General features: G+C 42.8%; 1 protein-coding gene and 1 long non-coding RNA gene across 2 annotated transcripts in view; one reads left to right on the top strand and one right to left on the bottom strand.

Moving 5' to 3' along the window:
* ALDH1L2 (aldehyde dehydrogenase 1 family member L2) overlaps nt 1–1603 on the top strand; it is an 80963-nt gene extending 79360 nt beyond the window's left edge. The window contains exon 23 of the mRNA XM_089651844.1: nt 1258–1603. Within this exon, the coding sequence (XP_089507970.1) occupies nt 1258–1313 (56 nt within the window). The 3' untranslated portion in view covers nt 1314–1603. The remainder of the gene's footprint in view (nt 1–1257) is intronic.
* Nucleotides 1–19798, bottom strand: part of LOC149471939 (uncharacterized) — a 46289-nt gene that overhangs the window by 26264 nt on the left and 227 nt on the right. The gene's annotated exons all lie outside the window — the stretch shown is intronic.

Raw genomic sequence — 19798 nt, 5'->3', positions numbered from 1 at the left:
TAGAGCATGTTCACTTTCAAAGTGAATTTTGATTGATCTGTGTGCCAATGTGAGCTACATGCAATGGATATTGTGTAAATCCAGCCTTAAGCATGGACCATCTAGTTGTTTATATCTAGTGTACAATGAAAGGCTGACCGGTGAAGTTTCATTGGTAAAGCGATGCTTCACTCTAAAAAATAAAATTTTAATAACATGACACTCACCTGTCCAGGGATCCAGCTCTGCACTCACCCGCTTCTTCGCTGGTCTTTGGGTCTCTGTCACTGGCATGTTTACTGTGGGCAGGCAGCTGTGATTTCTTGCAGCTGCACAGCCACCTGCCCACTGCGCATGCGTGAGCCACGCTGCTCCTTCTGCATGGTCCCAGTCTTCTGGGACCTGTGATGTGGGGGGGGGATGCTGGTGTATTGCCACAGAGATCCCACCAGAAGTAGGCATGGATACTTGTCAATAACCAGGTACCCGCCGCCCCCCTCAAAAAAGTGAAGGGGGGGGCATAAAGTGGAATGTGCCCTTTAGGGTAATGTTCCGTTTTAACTATAGACCAACTAGCTGCCTATACCCAGTGTATAACGAAAGGCTGCCCACTGAAGTTTCATGGATGAACGTGAAATTAAACCCAGGTTTGAAAGAAAAATATTCTAATAAAATATGCATTCTTAACTTAAAATATGTACATTCTATTGTTCTCAGCTGCCTCCAAAACTCTAAATTCCATTTTTTTTGTTAGCTGCTATGATCTGACTTCCTGTTAGAGGGTGGCAAGGTTATTTCCCTATGGTCCCACTGTATGTAGCAATGAAGACACCTTTTTCTTTCTCACTTGCAAGGTGGACCAGAGACTATGGCATGTGTAGCGTGCATAGAGCAGTGCACATGCCCATAATTAATGCATGCTACTAGTTTCAAACAAATGGAAGCAAGGAGGTAAATGAGAGATTCGGGAGCTCACAAAGGGTGTTACAAGTAGGTATAAAAACACAAGAATAGATCACAGGGCTATTAGGCAGTAGATATGTATGTATTATTTTTGGAAAGTAGGATATTATTTAATGACAGTTTCAAGATGACACATGTCCATTAATTTCAACCACATCAAGATGCGTTCTCAGAACCCTGCACCCACAGTTGATGCACATAATCCAGTAATATACCTTGAATTTAAACTGAATATAAGGCAAATAAGGTGTTCACTATGAATACACTATGAACATTGCTTACGTGTAGCTTCTAAAGTCTTGTTTTGTCACACAGGTGAAGAGGCTCTCCATGAATACCTCAGAACTAAAGCAATTACTGTGGAATACTAGACTTGTCAACTGAATCCAAATACCCACAGGATTTATTTTTGTAATCAGATAATTTTCACATCTCTAAAGAAAATAGAGCACCATTTAATATGGATGTATTAAGGATACCACCAAACTATTTCCTATTTCATATAGCATCAATCTTTTACATGCCGTTTTCTTTATGAAAAAATATAAGTAATCTGTAATGATTCTTGTCTTATGAGGTGTTATGATGCAGCAGGATATATTATCTGCATTATAGGCAGGCCTTTTTTATTAGAAAAATAAATAAATATCACTTGTGTAAACATTTTTGTATTGATGAATTTGGTAAATGTGCTAAGCCACTTCCATGCATGGACTTTTCCGGTTGCTACAGGTTACAGAAAAATTGCCTTATAAAAGATTCGGGGGGGATATCCTCCTGCACTTGATATGGGTAAGTCCCTATCTACTAGCTGCAATCACTCAACCTCAACCAATAAGTCATAAATACCATGCATTAAATAGTGAAGCGCTCCCAAATTATCTAAACAAATTCCCTCTGTGCATACCATAAATACCCACTGAAATTAAAAATAATTGATACTATAAGGTGATAAAAACCATATAAACTAAATCAATTAGTGAAAAAATAAAATGCATAAACACCTGACCATAAGGACCCTGATGAAGTCACGACGCACGTGACGCAACGTGTCGGAACGCCATTCCCAGTTCGAGATTTTGTCACTTCCGGTCACGTGGGGACGTTTGTCCGGACGCAGCGGCCATATTTGTTTCCCTCCCTGTATGAGAATACACCCATGATGTGAGGTGGAAAAGCGCTGTATTCAAGGATTACATGTGAGTGGGAAAAATTTGTTATGCCAAATTACTCCTAATAAACGGTATTACACTATGGGAAGCTTTTGTTTGTGTCCTATATGACGTGTTGAGAGGAGGTGGAGTGGAAGTCCTGAGGTCCCTTGCTGAGTTGCCTGGAGGAAAGGATTGCCTTTGAGGAGAGTTTTTTGCCTTGTGGCCCTGTGTGGGTCGAGGAGGGGAGGTGAGCAGGCATTGCTGCCATTGGAGGATTCCTTTTTGAGCACTAGAAGTGAAGATCACAGAGTGTTTTCACATTTTGCATGGACTATTTGAGTTTATTTTGAACACTGAGTTCATTCATTTTTATCACTGAATTAAGTAGCAATTTATTTTTATTTTATTCTGTTATAGGGTTTATCACAAGATATATGTATTACATAATTTATTGCAGAATCACTATTTTTGATCTATAGGTTTGTCACAATTATCACGATTTGTCACATTTTTTATTATGAATTAGTATTATTATAATTGATTCTATCACTGATATTTGAGTATTCATCATGGATTTTATATTCGTTATTTTCCATCACAGATCTATTAAGAGGCAATAATAATTGGTATATATGAGAGGTGTTTATGCATTTTATTTTTTCACTAATTGATTTAGTTTATATGGTTTTTATCACCTTATAGTATCAATTATTTTTAAGTTCAGTGGGTATTTATGGTATGCACAGAGGGAATTTGTTTAGATAATTTGGGAGCGCTTCACTATTTAATGCATGGCCTTATAAAAGATTCCTGTCAACGACCTCACAACACTGAGAGGCAATGTATCCCTTTATGTGACTAAAATCCTAATAAAATCAAATGTCCGTACATAAAGTCCTCATTGCAGAGCTAAAGAAATAAAATCTAAGTCACATCCTTATCAAGTTTCATCCAGATAAGATCCCTCATATCCGAGTGCATGAAGTAATAATAAATAGAATCACCACTTGTGGAGTACCATCACCATCTACCTCTCACCTGATGGAAAGGCTTACTGAATTTCGGTCTAATAATGCCTTTAACCCTATTATCCCTGGGTTATGGTGATATCCTTCATCTTATAGTACTGAGAGCCTCCGGTGCAGTTGAATCATGGGGATATGTATGGGAAAAAATGCTAAAATAGTGTGTACCTGTATACACTATTAAAAAATGTTAAAAATAAATACACTCACAAATAGGGTGCACTGTCCTGGTGCACTACAGATACCAACAGTGGTCAGAACAGATATTCCATATACCTGCGGTACCTGGTGGGAATTCTGTGAGTGGAATGAGCCACGCAGGCGTAACTCGTAAGGGTGTGGAGAGTAACATTTTAAACCTTATCAGTACTCACAAGGTAGATCGCTACAGGAGAAAATCAGAGGATGAGAGCAAGGGAGGGAGAACGCTGATTCCGCTCACAGAATTCCTACCATGTGCAGCGGGTATATGGAATATCTGTTGGTATCTGTAGTGCACCAGGATAGTGCACCCTATTTGTGAGTGTATTTATTTTTAAAATGTTTTAATAAATTGTGTATATGGGTACACACTATGTCAGCATTTTTATCTATACATATCCCCATGATTCATCTGCATCGGAGGCTCTGAGTACTATAAGATGAAGGATATCACCATAACCCAGGGATAATAGGGTTAAAGGCGTTATTAGACCAAAATTCAGTAAGTCTTTCCATCAGGTGAGAGGCAGATGGTGATAGTACTCCACAAGTGGTGATTCTATGTATTATTACTTCATGCACTCGGATATGAGGGATCTTATCTGGATGAAAATTGATAAGTATGTGACTTAGATTTTATTTCTTTAGCTCTGCAATGAGGACTTTATGTACGGACATTTGATTTTATTAGGATTTCAGTCACACAAAGGGATACATTGCCTCTCAGTGTTGTGAGGTCTTTGACAGGAATCTTTTGTATTGCAACATTGTAGCACTGTCCTGACAAGTATATTGTTTATTGTATATGTGGTGTGGACATATGAGGACATAGCAGCAACATTTTCAGTTTTGTGTCCATTCCTTTGTATCTGATTAGTGTTATATATAATGATTGCACACAGGTTTTTTTTTACTTTTAAAGTTGCCCTTACTGCCTATGATTATGAGGAATGTCCTAGTGTTCTTTTCCCTTTTTGTTGTGAAATTAATTGACATCATAAGTTTCTGAAATAGTTGTACTACAAAAAAAACACGTACACTCATTTTTCCAGCACCACCTTTACTTAAGTACATGTGTAAAACTGTAAGTGCATTTACTTATTTCACTAAACATTAACCACTTTAACTCTTATACTTGTACTCCCTACCAAAGTCTACGTTTAATAAATAAATAAATAAATAGGTGTATACTTTCCTGCTCTGTTGCAATGGAATTTCCCAAAACAGCCTAAAGCTCCTCTTGTGGAGTTCCGCCCCAGCACTCCTGGCTCCTCCTCTACTCCAAGTGCCCTATAGAAAGATACTTGCTATAGGAGCATTCATGCGGGCTCAATCCTGAGCCACGCTGCCTGCGTCCATTGACACACACAGCATGGTTCGACCTTGCCCCACCACAGGATTTGACTGCAAGCAGTGGAAGGCTATGCCTCCTGCTGCTCTCAGTCTGTCCTGTGAGAGCAGGGAGAGAAAACAGAGCTGCTGCAGATGGGCACAGCACGGGATCGAGTGTGGATTTAGAAAAGTATGGGAGGGGAGGGGGTAATACTGATGCCTAAACATTTTTTACCTTAATGTAGGGAATGAATTAAGGCAAAAAAGACTTTAGAACCACTTTAAGATAACAAAAGTAATTACATGTATTTTTTTTGGGGGGGGGGCAAACAAAGCTTTTATTTGATTAATTGTGATATTGTCTTACAATATATTATTCTCTTTTCAATCCTTGGACTAAAAGATGTAACAAAACTAAAGAAAAAAAAACCTTTTTTGTTTATTATAACTAGTCTTACTGTAGATAGTAAGTCTAGATTGATTATTTTTCCTTTTTAAAATGACACTAAAAATAAGAGCATGGTACAAAACATTGCAAAGTGTACGAAAGAAATAAAGGTTTTTTTTTTATATTTTTGTATATTTTTTAACGCAACACTAAAACATTAAAGCACAGTTTAAAAAGGTTGAAATATTAATTTAAAATAATTAGCTGAGAAATACTAGCTAAGGGAATTAAGAAGAGGAACTTAAGTCCACCTAGGGAGTGGCTCTGCCTCTCCCCTGGTGCCATCTTTATGGCCATGCGCAGCTATGCCAATGGCATTGCCTGGCCTTTGGGTCCTGGCAGAGCTTGTCAGCACATCTGCACACAAGCAGATGAATTTCCTTGCGTACGCAAACACAGGGAAGGTTTCAGACCTCCTTGGTAGCACTGTTTGTGCATGTGGAAACCCCGAGAGCGTGTGCTGATGGCCGGGGAAACTAACTCACGCAGAGATGTGCTGCAGCGCTCTCGCGGGACCCAAGCCTGGTGGCACATCTGGGCAGGGATGTGCTTACCTAGGCGAGAATTGTGGAAGTGCTACTTTGCAGCACAAATAAAGCACTTAAAAAAAAAAAAGAAAAAAATGTTATAAGAGAGGGATAAGGAAAGGCATCACAACATGCTCCTTTAGGATGGAGGTCTGAAATAATTAGGGATGTTTAACTTAGGGTAAAATAAGAATACATTTTATTTAACTTTTTTTTTAAACTTGTAAGGTTGCTTTAACTGTCATCATTTGCAGATCAAAGGGAACCCCTTTGATCTGCATACCAATGAAACAGAGTAAATATGATGTAACAATAATATTATGTCATGTCATATTTCTCAATGAAGCATATGGACACTGTTTAGAAACTTTTTCACCACAGCAGCTGTAGGTGATCTCATTTTGACAGCTAGGATTTGCTGGGCAAAATTTTTTTTCTCTTGGACAAATTGGGGATTGTCAGACTGTAACAAACATTGTGGCTGCATCATATTATTTATAGCATGTCTATTGGAGCATACTTTGTGGCAGAACAAGAGGGAACACTGCACTAGGTGTCTAGATTGAGTTTTGTGAATTATATCAGGCCAAGTACCTTGTTTTCCAGGAGGGATTTGGTCAGGGAACTTACAGCCTTCATCCTTTAATACTCATGGTTTGGCCAACCTGAGCCCTAAGCTTTCCAGAACTAGGGATGAGTGAAAATTGCCATTTTCACTTTACTAAAAGGTGGCAATGATTGGGACATTTTCACTGAAATACATTGGAGTTAATGAAGAAAAAATTTGGTGCTTTTGTTTTTATCATACACAGGCCTTTAAATGGTTCCTGAGGATTATGGGTGCTCTTTTAAACAATCCTGGAACTTACTTATTGACTCAAATGTATTTGGGGGAAATGACACAATTTTTTCTCAAATTTTAGTGAGGTCAACACGGTAATTTTTTTCTCATCTCTGTTCTGTAGTACCCATGGCTCTGGATAGTCAAATCATGAGCACAACAGGATTAGTTTGTAATCACTCCCGTCCTGGAGAATTTTGGTATCACTTTTAGTCTAGCCCATCACTATAATACCTGGGGTGTCCCCACTAGAAGCAAGGGCTGCTGCCAGTATACAGTAAATCCAAGGGCATGCATTCAGGCATGCAAGCCATTCCACCTCAGCAAGGTGGTAATACCATCGGGAACTGAAACAAATGAGTAAGATACAACTGCTGACTGAGGTTATGCTTTGAAAGAGTGACAACTGCATTCTGCCCCATAACGGGCACTTGCAGAACAGACATGTAACACTGCAAACTTGTTCATCTTCAATAAAAAAATATTGGGCAGTAGTTAGGCCACCCCACCTACTGGCTTCCACTGATTAACTTCTCCCCCTATGAGGGGTTTTAATTGTTACGTAAGAGGCACTTGTATGTGATTACTATGGAAATGCTATAGGAATGAATACTTAAATGTCCACTCACGTTAAGCCTACATAGAGGATATAGCCTCAAAATGCTTCCAATAAATTACTATAGAATAGGTGTAGTTTTCTAATGCATGGTAAAATCAATTGCTTAATTGCTTTGAAACACACATATAGTCTATAGATTCATCTTCTACATGGATATAGACTTGCCTCTAATGTTCTAGCTTTTTTATTACATACGATAAGATCTGGAAGAATTGTACATTCTGATCTATACAGCCTTGTACTAATAAGGATCCTGGTGAAAACTGATGCTGCTGGAGACTGTGTACCTGAGTGTGTTTAGCTAAAAGGAAGATAAAGTCAATGACAGAACTGTTCCAAACTAAATGATGAACATGAAAAAATATATTTCATGTTAAAACAATGCTAAATTTATAATTGTAAAACTTTTCCACTTGAGCTCCAGAAGGTTTTACCCCCTTCATGACCAGACTATTTTTTGCTACGCTACTTTAACTGGTAATTGCTTGGTCATGCAAAGCTGTACCTAAATTAAATTTATTTAATTTTTTCACACAAAATAGAGCTTTCGTTTGGTGGTATTTGATCACCACTGTTTTTTTTCCTAATTATTATTATTATTATATAACCAAAAAATGACTGAACATTTTGAAAAAAACACCCAATTTTTTTTACTTTCTGCTATAAAACATATTCACTTAAAAATTTTAACAAATCTAATTTTTTAATAAATTTAGGCCAAAATGTATTCTGCCAGATTTGAATGTATTCTGTCAGATTTGAAAATAGAGCGGCTGTGCAGGGCTTCATCCACATGGCCACATCATTCATTCACAGAGTTCTGTGAATGAATGCACTAAAAGTCCTGACAAACCTGGCAGCTGTCGGCTTGTAGTTTTCTATGAACAACCATGGAGTTTTTGTGGAGCGCCGTGGTAGTTAATGAAATCTTCCTGTCAGTATATCTGCTTGCTTGTGCATCCCATACGGAGAAGCAGATATACTGACAGATCTGCAGGAGACCTGCATGACATCAGCGATCTACTAATCTCAGTGTAAATACAACTGTTCTATGAAGCCCTCAGAGGTTTGTTAGAGAACATTAGTGAACAAGCAGCATCATGAAGGCCAAGGAACACACCAGACAGGTCAGGTATAAAGTTGTGGAAAGGTTTAAAGCAGGCTTAGGTTATGAAAAAATATCCCAAGTTTTTAACATCTCTTCGGAGCACTGTTCAATCTATCATCCAAAAACGGAAAGAGTTTGGCACAACTGCATATCTACCAAGACATGGCCGTCCTCCTAAACTGACAGGCCGGGCAAGGAGAGCATTAACCACTTGCGCACTTATACCCCCTTTGTGCCAAGGCCAATTTTCAGCTTTCAGCACTGTCGCATTCTGAATGACAATTACACGGTCATGCAACATTGTACCAATATGAAATTTGTATCATTTTTTTCACACACATAGAGCTTTCTTTTGGTGGTATTTATTCACCACTGGGTTTTTTATTTTTTGCACTATAAAAAAAAAAACAAAAATTTGAAAAAAAAAGTTTTTCTTTTGTTTCTATCATAACATTTTGCAAACAGGTAATTGTACTCCTTCACGGATGTGCATTGATGAGGCTGCACTGATAGGCAGCACTGATGGGCATTAATGAGGAGGCACTAATGATGCATTGATAGGCAGCACTGATGGGCACTGACGAGTGGCACTGACTGACGGCATTGACTGACAGCACTGACTGGCAGCAATGACTGATGGCACTGATGGGTGCAACTGCTGGGCAACACTGATGGGCGGCACTGACGGGCACTGGTGGGAGGCACTGATGGGCACTGGTGGGTGGCACTGCAGGGCACACTGATTATCAGTGCCCTGCTGATCAGTGTCGATCTGCTCTGTGACAGCTGCTGGGTATCGGCAGTACCTTCCTCACACTGTAACAGCGTGAGGAAAGTGCTGCCGATAACCAGCAACTGTATTTACTTCGTGATCTGCTGTGTCATTGGACACAGCTGATCAAGTGGTAAAAGGCTGCTGTGATTGGCCTTTTAGCTGATCACGTGATCAGCTCTGTCTGTAGGACACAGCGATCATGGAGATTGCTGAGTGCACACCGCTGGGGGCGCGCGGGAGGGCGCGTTCTGGGAGGATGTCATATGACGCATTCCCAGAACTGGATAACTGCGCTGTAGCTGTCCTTCAGCTATAGAGCAGTTACCAAGTGGTTAATCAGAGAAGCAGCCAAGAGGACCATGGTGGGAGAATCTGTCCACAGGACAACTATTAGTTGTGCACTCCACAAATCTGGCCTTTATGGAAGAGTGGCAAGAAGAAAGCCATCGTTGAAAGAAAGCCATAAGAAGTCCTGTTTGCAGTTTACGAGAAGCCATGTGAGGGACACAGCAAACGTGGAAGAAGGTGCTCTGGTCAGATGACTAAAAGCAAAACACTATGTGTGGCGGAAAACTAACACTGCACATCACCCTGAACAAACCATCCCCATTGTGAAACATGGTGGTGGCTGCATCATGTTGCAGGGATACTTTTCTTCTGCAGGGACAGGGAAGCTGGTCAGAGTTGATGGGAAGATGGATGGAGCCAAATACAGGGTAATCTTAGAAAAAAACCTGTTAGTCTGCAAAAAACAGACTGGGGTGGAGGTTCACATTCCAACAGGACAACGACCATAAACATACAGCCAGAGCTACAATGCAATTATTTAGATCAAAACATATTCATGTGTTAGAATGACCCAGTCAAAGTCCAGACCTAAATCCAATTAAGGATCTGTGGCAATATTTGAAACTTGCTGTTCACAGACGCTCTCCATCCAATCTGACAGAGCTTGAGCTAATTTACAAAGAAGAATGGGTAGAAATGTCACTCTCTCTATGTGCAAAGCTGGTGCAGGCATCCCCCAAAAGACTTGCAGATGTAATTGCAGTGAAAGGGGATTCTACAAAGTATTGAATTGGGGGGGGGGGCTGAATACAAATGCATGACACACTTTTCAGATATTTATTTTTTTTAAATTTTGAAAACCATTTATCATTTTCCCTTCCACTTCACAATTATGTGCCACTTTGTGTTGGTCTATCACATAAAATCCCAATAAAATACATTTACGTTTTTGGTTGTAACATGACAAAATGTGGAAAATGTCAAGGGGTATGAATACTGTTGTTCCCTGGCTGTCATTCGAATGCTTTGTATTTAATTCTGGCACTCATTTACTGCACACTTTCAGATAGAAACCTACAATGATAGCCCCCATACTTCTCTGACGTTTACAGGTATTGAGCAGAACCAAACGCTCCTATGCTTTTGCAGATGAAGACAGCATCAGCTTAACACCAGGCATGTGAGAGCTTGAAATTTTGGTTGAGAGCTGACATAACAACTGCAGATCAAACAGAGTCTAAGATGGCAGCTTCCTTGGCTGTAATGGATAAGAGGGTTTAGTTCCATTTTAAATAAAAACACAAAGAATTTGGAATTCTGCTTTGCCATCCTTATGACCTACAGAAATCTGCCACACTGCATATCCAGGAAGACAACGACACTATTTCCTGGACCAGCTTTACAGTTTCCAGTGTTACCTCCATTCATCACACAACAAATCACAGTGTAAATATGCTGATACATGGCCCAATGAGCAGTCTGGAGACAGAAAGGTCACACTAGAAACTGTATACCAGGATTAAAGGGTGTTCAATCACACATGTTTAGCACTCTTGAAGCCTTTCTTGATATGATAAAGTAATATTGTGTGTTCAGTTAAGAGGTCAGGGCCATCAATTATTTACTGCATATGTATTGTGGTGAAAGATAATCCCACATTTCTATTCTCCCCAGGACAGAAACCGGGGGGGGGGGGGGGGGGGGGAACCCTTCCAATGGGAATGCTAGTTCTGGTGACCCTTACTTTGGAGGGATTCCTGTTGGGGCCAAGGGACAGGAAGTGAAGGGAAATTTCCTCAGTGTGATACAGGTGGCAAAAAAATTAACATGGGCTATAACCCTCCCATACTCTATCCAGAAGGATTAAAAAAATAGTTTTGCCTATAGTTCTACTTTAATGTCACTGCAGCATATCTGCAAAAGGGAAGCGCATTTTTGTGGGTTGTGACAGTATTGCCTATAGTTAGCACTTAAAAATGGACTTGCTCCTGCTCTGTGCCATTCTAACAACTCAAGAAGACAATCCATTTTCTGCTTTCTGCTTTGAATTAACCACTTGCTCTCCAGAGGATTTACCCCCCTTGCTGACCGGGCCATTTTTCATCATACAGCGCTGTGTTACTTTAACTGACAATTGCGCAGTCATGCAACGCTGCACCCAAATGAAATTTATGTCTTTTTTCCCCACAAATACAGATTTCTTTTGGTGGCATTTGATAACCTCTGCGTTTTTTTTGCGCTATAAACAAATTAAGACTGACAATTTTGAAAAACTATATATATATTTTTGACATTTGCTATAAAACATATCCAATAAAAAAATCTAATTTCTTTGTAAATTTAGGCCAAAATGTATTCTGCTACATGTCTTTGCTAAAAAAAATTCCCAATATGCGTAAATTAATTGGTTTACATGAAATTTATAGCGTCTACAAATGGCAGTATAGACGTTTCCCCGTACTGTCTGTCAGATTTGAAAAAAGTGTGGCTGTGAAGGGCTCTGCCCACATGCCCACATCACTCATTCACAAAGTTCTGTGAATTAGTGCCTACAAGTCCCAGCAGCCTTAGTGTTTTCAGTGAACATGAACTACCACACCGCTGTGGAGCACCGTGGTGGTTCATTGAAGATATATATATATACCAGGGGCGGACTGACCATTTGGAAACTCAGGCACTGCCCCAGGGTCAGTAGGGGGCCCCATGAGATGCCCCTGGTACCTTTTTCTTAGGCTTTTTTGAGTTTAGGCAAGGACACAGGGGCCCCATGATCCCTTATTGTCCGGGGGCCCCATGAGTTGTCAGTCCGCCCCTGATATATACTGTACATACATATATATATATATATATATATATATATATATATATATATCTGCTTGCTCGTTCATTTCGTGCGGCAAGCAGGTATTCTGACAGGTCTGCAGGAGACCTACATGGCATCAGCGATTTATTGATTTCTGGTGTAATGCTTTCCAGGCTCCTGCAGACAAAAATAATAAATGCACATTTTTTTACCTGCAAAAAAATGTGCATTTATAATTTTTGTCAAAAAGGTGAACTTATCCTTTAAATGTATTGATTTTGGAAAACAGTTAAATCTATGGGTTTAGTTCCCCTTTAAATTCCCATTGCAGTTACATTCAGTTCCCTGCCAATCAATTTCAATCCCAAGAGCTTGAATACTATGGTGCTTTGATATGAAAATAGCAACCTTTTCTCATGGTCCCTACATTTGCTTCCCCAGTCCCACCTCATATGCTTAGTCTTGCCCCAGGAATCCATTGTCTGTAATCATGCATGACCCTTTTTAAAATTGTGCCACACCAAAAATCAACTTTGTTAGTATTTTGGTGCACTCATTAGCCAGGTGTGTGGGGTAGCATTGAGAAAAAAAGTATAACTAAAGTCAAAACGTATTATTTTTTTAATTCTGGACAGGGATTACTACTCTTGTCCGCTTGTTATTGCTGGCTGTGTACCCATTAGGGAGATGCACCTTCTTGATTTGTCCTGTTTACTATGATCGTCAAAAGTAAAAGAAAATCTCAAATTTTGGGTTGACACCAAAACAGTAATAGAGGGGAAATCTTCCAATGGGGACACTAGCTCTGGTAACATCCTGGGATTCTCTCACATTGGAGGGATTGTCTCTTACTTCCTGTTTTGGCTATGGAACAGGAAGTGAGAGAAATCTCCCCAATGGTACACAGATGGCAAAGAATAAACTGGCAGGGGTTATAACCCTCCCTTACTCTATCCAAAATGAAAAAGAGTTTTGCCTATAGTTCTACTTTAATTTGCCCCCGTTAAGGAGGAGATTCACCCTCTCTATTTGTCCTGTTTACCACTTTAACTGAAAGTTAAAGCGGAGCTCCGCCCAAAAGGGGAAGTTCCGCTATAAGGACTGGTCCCCTGCTCCCTGTTAAGGATTGGCACCTTTGGGGAGCTGGTACCTGAAATTGACAGGGACCTGCTCCCACTGCAATCACCTAGGTGGTCAGAAGCAGAAGTTGTCCCCCCTAGTCTTCTGGGACATGTGACAGGTCCCAGCAGAAGACTATGAGACCATGCAAGAAGCGCAGCGCTACTCATGCATGCGCAGTGGGCACCTGGTTGTGAAGCTGCAAGTTGTCACAGCTGGGTGCCCACACTGAAGATGCTGGTGCAGGGAACATGGGACGGGCTGCGGGGAGGACACTGCGGAATGGAGGGACAGGTAAGTGGCTGTTTTTTAAAAGTCAGCAGCTACAATTTTTGTATCTGCTGACTTTTATTTTTTTTACAGTTTGACTGGAAATCCACTTTAAGAAAACCCCACATTTTGGGTTGTCCCCAGAAAAGTAACAGAGGGGAAATTTTTCCAAAGGGAACACTAGTTCATGTGACCTGAGGATCTCCATGGAATTCCCTTAATTTATACAAATTTCCTCTCACTTCCTGTTTTGGTTATGGGACAGGAAGTTAAGGTATATCTCCCCAATGGGACACAGGTGACAAATAAAACCTGACATGGGTTATAACCCTCCCTTACACTATTTAAAATGAAAAAAATGTATTTTGCCTATAGGTATTTATTACAGGTACTTTTACAGCACCGTCAATTTACGCAACACTTTACATATATTGTACATTTACATCAGTCCCTAACCCTCAAGGGACGTACAATCTAATGTCCCTAATTTACATTCATACATACACATACTAGGGACAATTTAAACAGGATCCAATTAACCTACCAGCACATGTTTGGAGTGTGGGAGGAAGCCGGAGTACCCAGAAGAAAAGGCCCAGGGAGAACATGCAAACTCCATGCAGCTAGTGCCATGGCTGGAATTTTAACCAACAACCCTAGTGCTGCCAGGGGGAAGTGCCAACCACTTAGCCACTGTGTTATAGTTCTACTTTAATGTCACTGTTGCGAATCTACAAAATGGAAGTGCAGTTCTGTGTGTTGTGAGAACACTCATGAACATTCATGTTGATACACATTTTCCGAGTCAAAGTTTTAGATCATGCTGAGGACAGTATAGGTCAGGGGTAATTAATTAAAATTCAAGGAGGTCTGGTCACTAAAATTATCCTCTGGCCGAGGTCCGAATAGGGTGTGCCCATCAGTGTGCCCCCTTACATTAGGTGTCACCATCAGAGTGCAACATTGCATCATGTATTCCCATCACATCAGGTGTGCCCAGAGTGCGCCTTTACATCAGTTGTCCCCATCAGAGTGCCCCTTTACATCAGGTATCCCCATCACATTGTCACCTTACATCAGGTATTCCCATCAGAGTGCCCCCTTACATCATATTCCCCATCAGAGTACCCCTTTGTATTGTATTTCCCCATCAGAGTGCCCCTTTACATCATATTCCCCATCAGAGTGCCCTTTTCCATCACATGTGCCCATCAGAGTGCCCCTTTCCACAATATGTGCCCATATGTGCCCCCTTAACATAAAATGTGCTCATCAGAGTACCCCTTAACATAAAATATACTCATCAGAGTGCCCCTTAACATAAAATGTACTCATCAGAGTGCCCCTTAACATAAAATGTGCTCATCAAAGTTTCCCTTAACATTAAATGTACCCATCAGAGTGCCCCTTAACATAAAATGTGCTCATCAAAGTTTCCCTTAACATAAAATGTGCTCATCAGAGTGCGCCTTAACATAACATGTACCCATCAGAGTGCCCCTTAACATAAAATGTGCCCATCAGAGTGCCCCTTAACATAAAATGTGTCCATCAGAGTGCCCCTTAACATAAAATGTGCCCATCAGAGTGCCCCTTAACATAAAATGTGCTCATCAGAGTGCCCCTTAACATACATTGTGCCCATCAGAGTGCCCCTTATAATAAATTGTGCCCATCAGAGTGCCCCTTAACATAAAATGTGCTCATCAGAGTGCCCCTTAACATACATTGTGCCCATCACAGTGCCCCTTATAATAAATTGTGCCCATCAGAGTGCCCCTTAACATAAAATGTGCTCATCAGAGTGCCCCTTAACATACATTGTGCCCATCAGAGTGCCCCTTATAATAAATTGTGCCCATCAGAGTGCCCCTTAACATAAAATGTGCCCATCAGAGTGCCCCTTAACATAAAATGTGCTCATCAGAGTGCCCCTTAACATACATTGTGCCCATCAGAGTGCCCCTTAACATTAAATGTGCCCATCAGAGTGCCCTTTAACATAACATGTGCCCATCAGAGTGCCCCTTAACATAAAATGTGCTCACCAGGGTGCCCCTTAACATAAAATGTGTCCATCAGAGTGCCCCTTAACATAAAATGTGCTCATCAGAGTGCCCCTTAACATAACATGTGCCCATCAGAGTGCACCTTAACATAAAGTGTGCTCATCAGAGTACCCCTTAACATAAAATGTGCTCATCAGAGTGCCCCTTAACATAAAATAAGGAGCATGCTGATGGGCACACTTTATGTTAAGGGGCACTCTGATGAGCACATTTATATTATGGGGCACTCTGATGAGCACATTTATATTATGGGGCACTCTGATGAGCACATTTATATTATGGGGCACTCTGATGGGCACATTTACATTAAGAGGCACTCTGATGGGCACATTTACATTATGGGGCACTCTGATGGGCACATTACGTTAAGGGGCACTCTGATGAGCACATTTATATTATGGGGCACTCTGATGGGCACATTACGTTAAAGGGCACTCTGATGAGCACATTTATATTATGGGGCACTCTGATGAGCACATTTATATTATGGGGCACTCTGATGAGCACATTCATTTTAAGGGGCACTCTGATGAGCACATTCATTTTAAGGGGCACTCTGATGGGCACATTCTATGTTGTACCCACCAGAGTACCCTTTAACCTTCAATATGCCCATGTAAGACTACACCCTACCTTGCGGGCAGACAGGAGCTGTGCCGGGATCCTTGCTGGATGCTTGTGTACAGGTGGGGAGCGGGAGCCGGAGAGACAGAGAGCTGAAAGGGGCATGGCGCACACGTGATGTCATGTTGCTGTAACAACCACCCTGCTCAGCGGTGGATCTGTCATGGTGGTCCGGGCGGCAGTGCTGCTGGCACCGTTTGTGGACCACGGTCCGTCATATAGTGACCGCTGGCATAGGTGATGACTGTTCTCTGGCTTGTCTACCTACCATATCAGTGTGGAGCACAACTACTGCCATTCACAGCTAAGTAGACTGCCCAGTTACTGAAACACCCTTCCATTTCTCAACACAGAAAAGGGCTGGAAAATGTAAACTGAACCACAAAACACAACTGTTTACCTGGTACTGCAGAAAGATAAAAGGCAGGGGCACAAGTACGTCACGCCCACCAATGTGTTTCTACAGCAACGCGTCCAGCCCGCTGGGAGGGGTGCAGAGCTGTCTGCTAGGGGATTCAGAGGAGGGGGCGGAAACTTTTCGAAGCCCGGTCAGCCATTTCAGATAAGGAAACAGGCGGAAACCTTTCAGAAACACTACAAATCCAGACTAGAACCATGTCATCGCGTTTATTCCATGTCAGGTGGTGATTAGATGACACGATATCTTAATCTATGGCCACAGGTATACGATAGGACGAAGGGAGGGGGCTGGCAATGGATCGTACTACCGAGGGGGCGGGGCCGGGGTCTAAAGAGAGGCGGGGCCGAGAGCTCAGACTCGATAAAATGTAAAACAATACAATGAGGGGCGGGGCCGAGTCTGGCTGAGCACGCGTAAGGTTTCTGATAAGTTGGTAAACAAGTAGTGAGGAGGGGCGGGGCCGGAGGAGAGGAAGTTCAGTCTGGAGCTGGGCAGCGTAGAGTGCGGTAGGGTTCGAGTGAGCTCCAGGTGGAGTCACAGCTCACGTTCACCGTTTATGTGATTATGCAGCACAGGCGTCCCTGCCAATGGCAGGCGAAGAGAAGGAGCGGGCACTTGCCGAGAGATAGGTGGAAACCGGAGCGAATGGAAGAAACCTTAGAAATCAGGATAAAATCCATGTCATCATATTAGTCCATGTCAGAAAGCGGTAACGTGATACTATATCTTAACATATTCTATCGCCATAGGAATAAGGGAGGGGGCTGGCTGGAGCCACGAATCGTACATCTTAAAACTATACAATCAGTCAGCAGTCCTAAATTCAGCTCCTCCCATACATTGCATCACATCCCTCGTGGCTTCATCGGGGAAATGAGAGGGGTGTAAAGTATACATATTAATACAACAATGTCTTTCAATAGCGGCGGCCATTGTGTTGTAGTCCATCATAATATACGGCGGCCACGGTTTGGTGGATAACGTCGTCCATTTTGTTGTAGTTCATCTTACACTACTATACGGAGGCCATGATTTGGTGGATAACTACAGTAGGCATTTTGTTGTAGTCCATCTTGGAATACTATAAGGCGGCTATGGTTTGGTGGATAACTACAGCAGCCATTTTGTTGTAGTCCATCACACAATACTAGACGGCGGACTTGAAGTGCAGCGACTGCCTGTCGCACGTTGTACGGGCGGGCCTTGCTGGGACTTGTAGTGCAGCAACTGCCTGTTGTACGGGCGGGCCATGCTGGGACTTGTAGTGCAGCGACTGCCTGTCACACGTTGTACGGGCGGGCCATGCTGGAACTTGTAGTGCAGCGACTGCCTGTCGCACGTTGTACGGGCGGGCCATGCTGGGACCTGTAGTTCAGCGACTGCCTATCGCACATTGTACGGGAGGGCCATGCTGGGACTTGTAGTGCAGCGACTGCCTATCGTACGTACAGGCGGGCCATGCTGGGACCTGTAGTGCAGCGGCTGCCTATTGCACGTTGTACGGGCGGGCCATGCTGGGACTTGTAGTGCAGCGACTGCCTATCGCACGTACAGGCGGGCCATGCTGGGACTTGTAGTGCAGCGACTGCCTATCGTACGTACGGGCGGGCCATGCTGGGATTTGTAGTGCAGCGACTGCCTATCGCACGTTGTACGGCCGGGCCATGCTGGGACTTGTAGTGCAGCGACTGCCTACCGCACGTTTTACGGGCGGGCCATGCTGGGACTTGTAGTGCAGCGACTGCCTACCGCACGTTTTACGGGCAGACCATGCTGGGACTTGTAGTGCAGCGACTGCCTATCACACATTGTACGGGCGGGCCATTCTGTGACTTGTAGTGCAGGGACTGCCTATCACACATTGTACGGGCAGGCCATTCTGTGACTTGTAGTGCAGGGACTGCCTGGCACACATTGTATGGGCGGGCCATGCTGGGGTTTCCTATGTGTCTCGTTCACACTAAAACAGAGGTGTGATGTCCAATGTGGGATTATGCATCGTGTCTGCAGTTTTTCTTCACAGCTCCGCACTGGATCACAGGCAAAATGGACAGCACCGCTCTGCATGCCTCCCATGTGATAGGAACTGGGAGGGGAAGCAGAGCAGTGCTCTATGTCTGTACTGCACGCCTACCTTCCCTCCTGTCAGATGCTGGCTGGGATTATGCTGCTGCTCGGGTCAGTGATGGTGGAAGGAAGGAGGATGTTGCTGACACTGATGGTAGGGACAGATGAGGGGGCACTAATGGTAGAAGACAGATGAAGGGGACACTGATGGCAGAGAACAAATAAGGGGGCACTAGTGGTGGGGAACAGATGAAGGGGACACCGATGGCGGCGGGCAGACATAAGGGCACTAATGGTGGCGGACAATGATGGTCGGGTACAGACGAGGGGGACACTGCTGGCAGGGGACAGATAAGGGGGCACTGATGGCTGAAAACAAATAAGGGGGCACTAATGGCGGGGAACAGGTGAAGGGGACAATGATGGAGGGGACAGGTGAGGGGACACTAATGGTGGGGGACAGATGACGGACACTGATGGCAGATGGCAGACAAAGGGGGCACTAATGGTGGCGGGCAATGATGGTTGGGAACAGATGAGGGGGACACTGAGGGTGGGGGATACTGCTGGCGGGGGACAGATGAATAGGATATTTATGGTGGGGGTCCCCGATGAGGATTCTCTGATGAAGGAATCGATGATGATGATGGGGGGGTGATGATGATGAGAACCTGATGAGGAGTCTCTGATATGAGGATCACCAATGAGGGGGTGATGACCCAGGATGTGATGTCAGTCTGTGCACAGCAGACATGTATGAGAACTGAGGTAAGCCGATGCCTCTGCAAGTGAAATCTGCGCTCTTTTCTCATCAGTTTTCATGCACGTATGGAGTGAACAAGGCCTTCAATTTGTCTGCAAGCAGTGTGTCTAGCCGAAAAATTCTTCGTTTTTTTCATACTTGGATACAGTAGATATTCTATCCAGGGGGCTGCTGGAGGCATTCCTCCCTCACTTCCTGTTTTAGTGACAACAGTTTTACCAAACAGGATGTACAGGTAAGGCTTCATGCTAGTGTGGGAGGAAACATAACGGTTAGAGTTGTCACCACGACAGGAAGTGAGGAGAAATCACCCAGTAAAGACCCCTGGTCTGACGACACCCCTCCCCATACTAAGCTGTCAGGAGCCAGCCCTAGCTTTTTTTCAAGCTTGAAGAGTCAGTG

The sequence above is a fragment of the Staurois parvus genome, unplaced genomic scaffold, assembly GCF_062004578.1.
Source record: "Staurois parvus isolate SC_StPar_1 unplaced genomic scaffold, SC_StPar_1.0 ptg000025l, whole genome shotgun sequence".
NCBI classification, from domain to species: Eukaryota; Metazoa; Chordata; class Amphibia; order Anura; family Ranidae; genus Staurois; species Staurois parvus.
The sequence above is the reverse complement of the archived record's forward strand: the minus strand, read 5'-3'. Positions and strand labels throughout refer to the sequence as shown.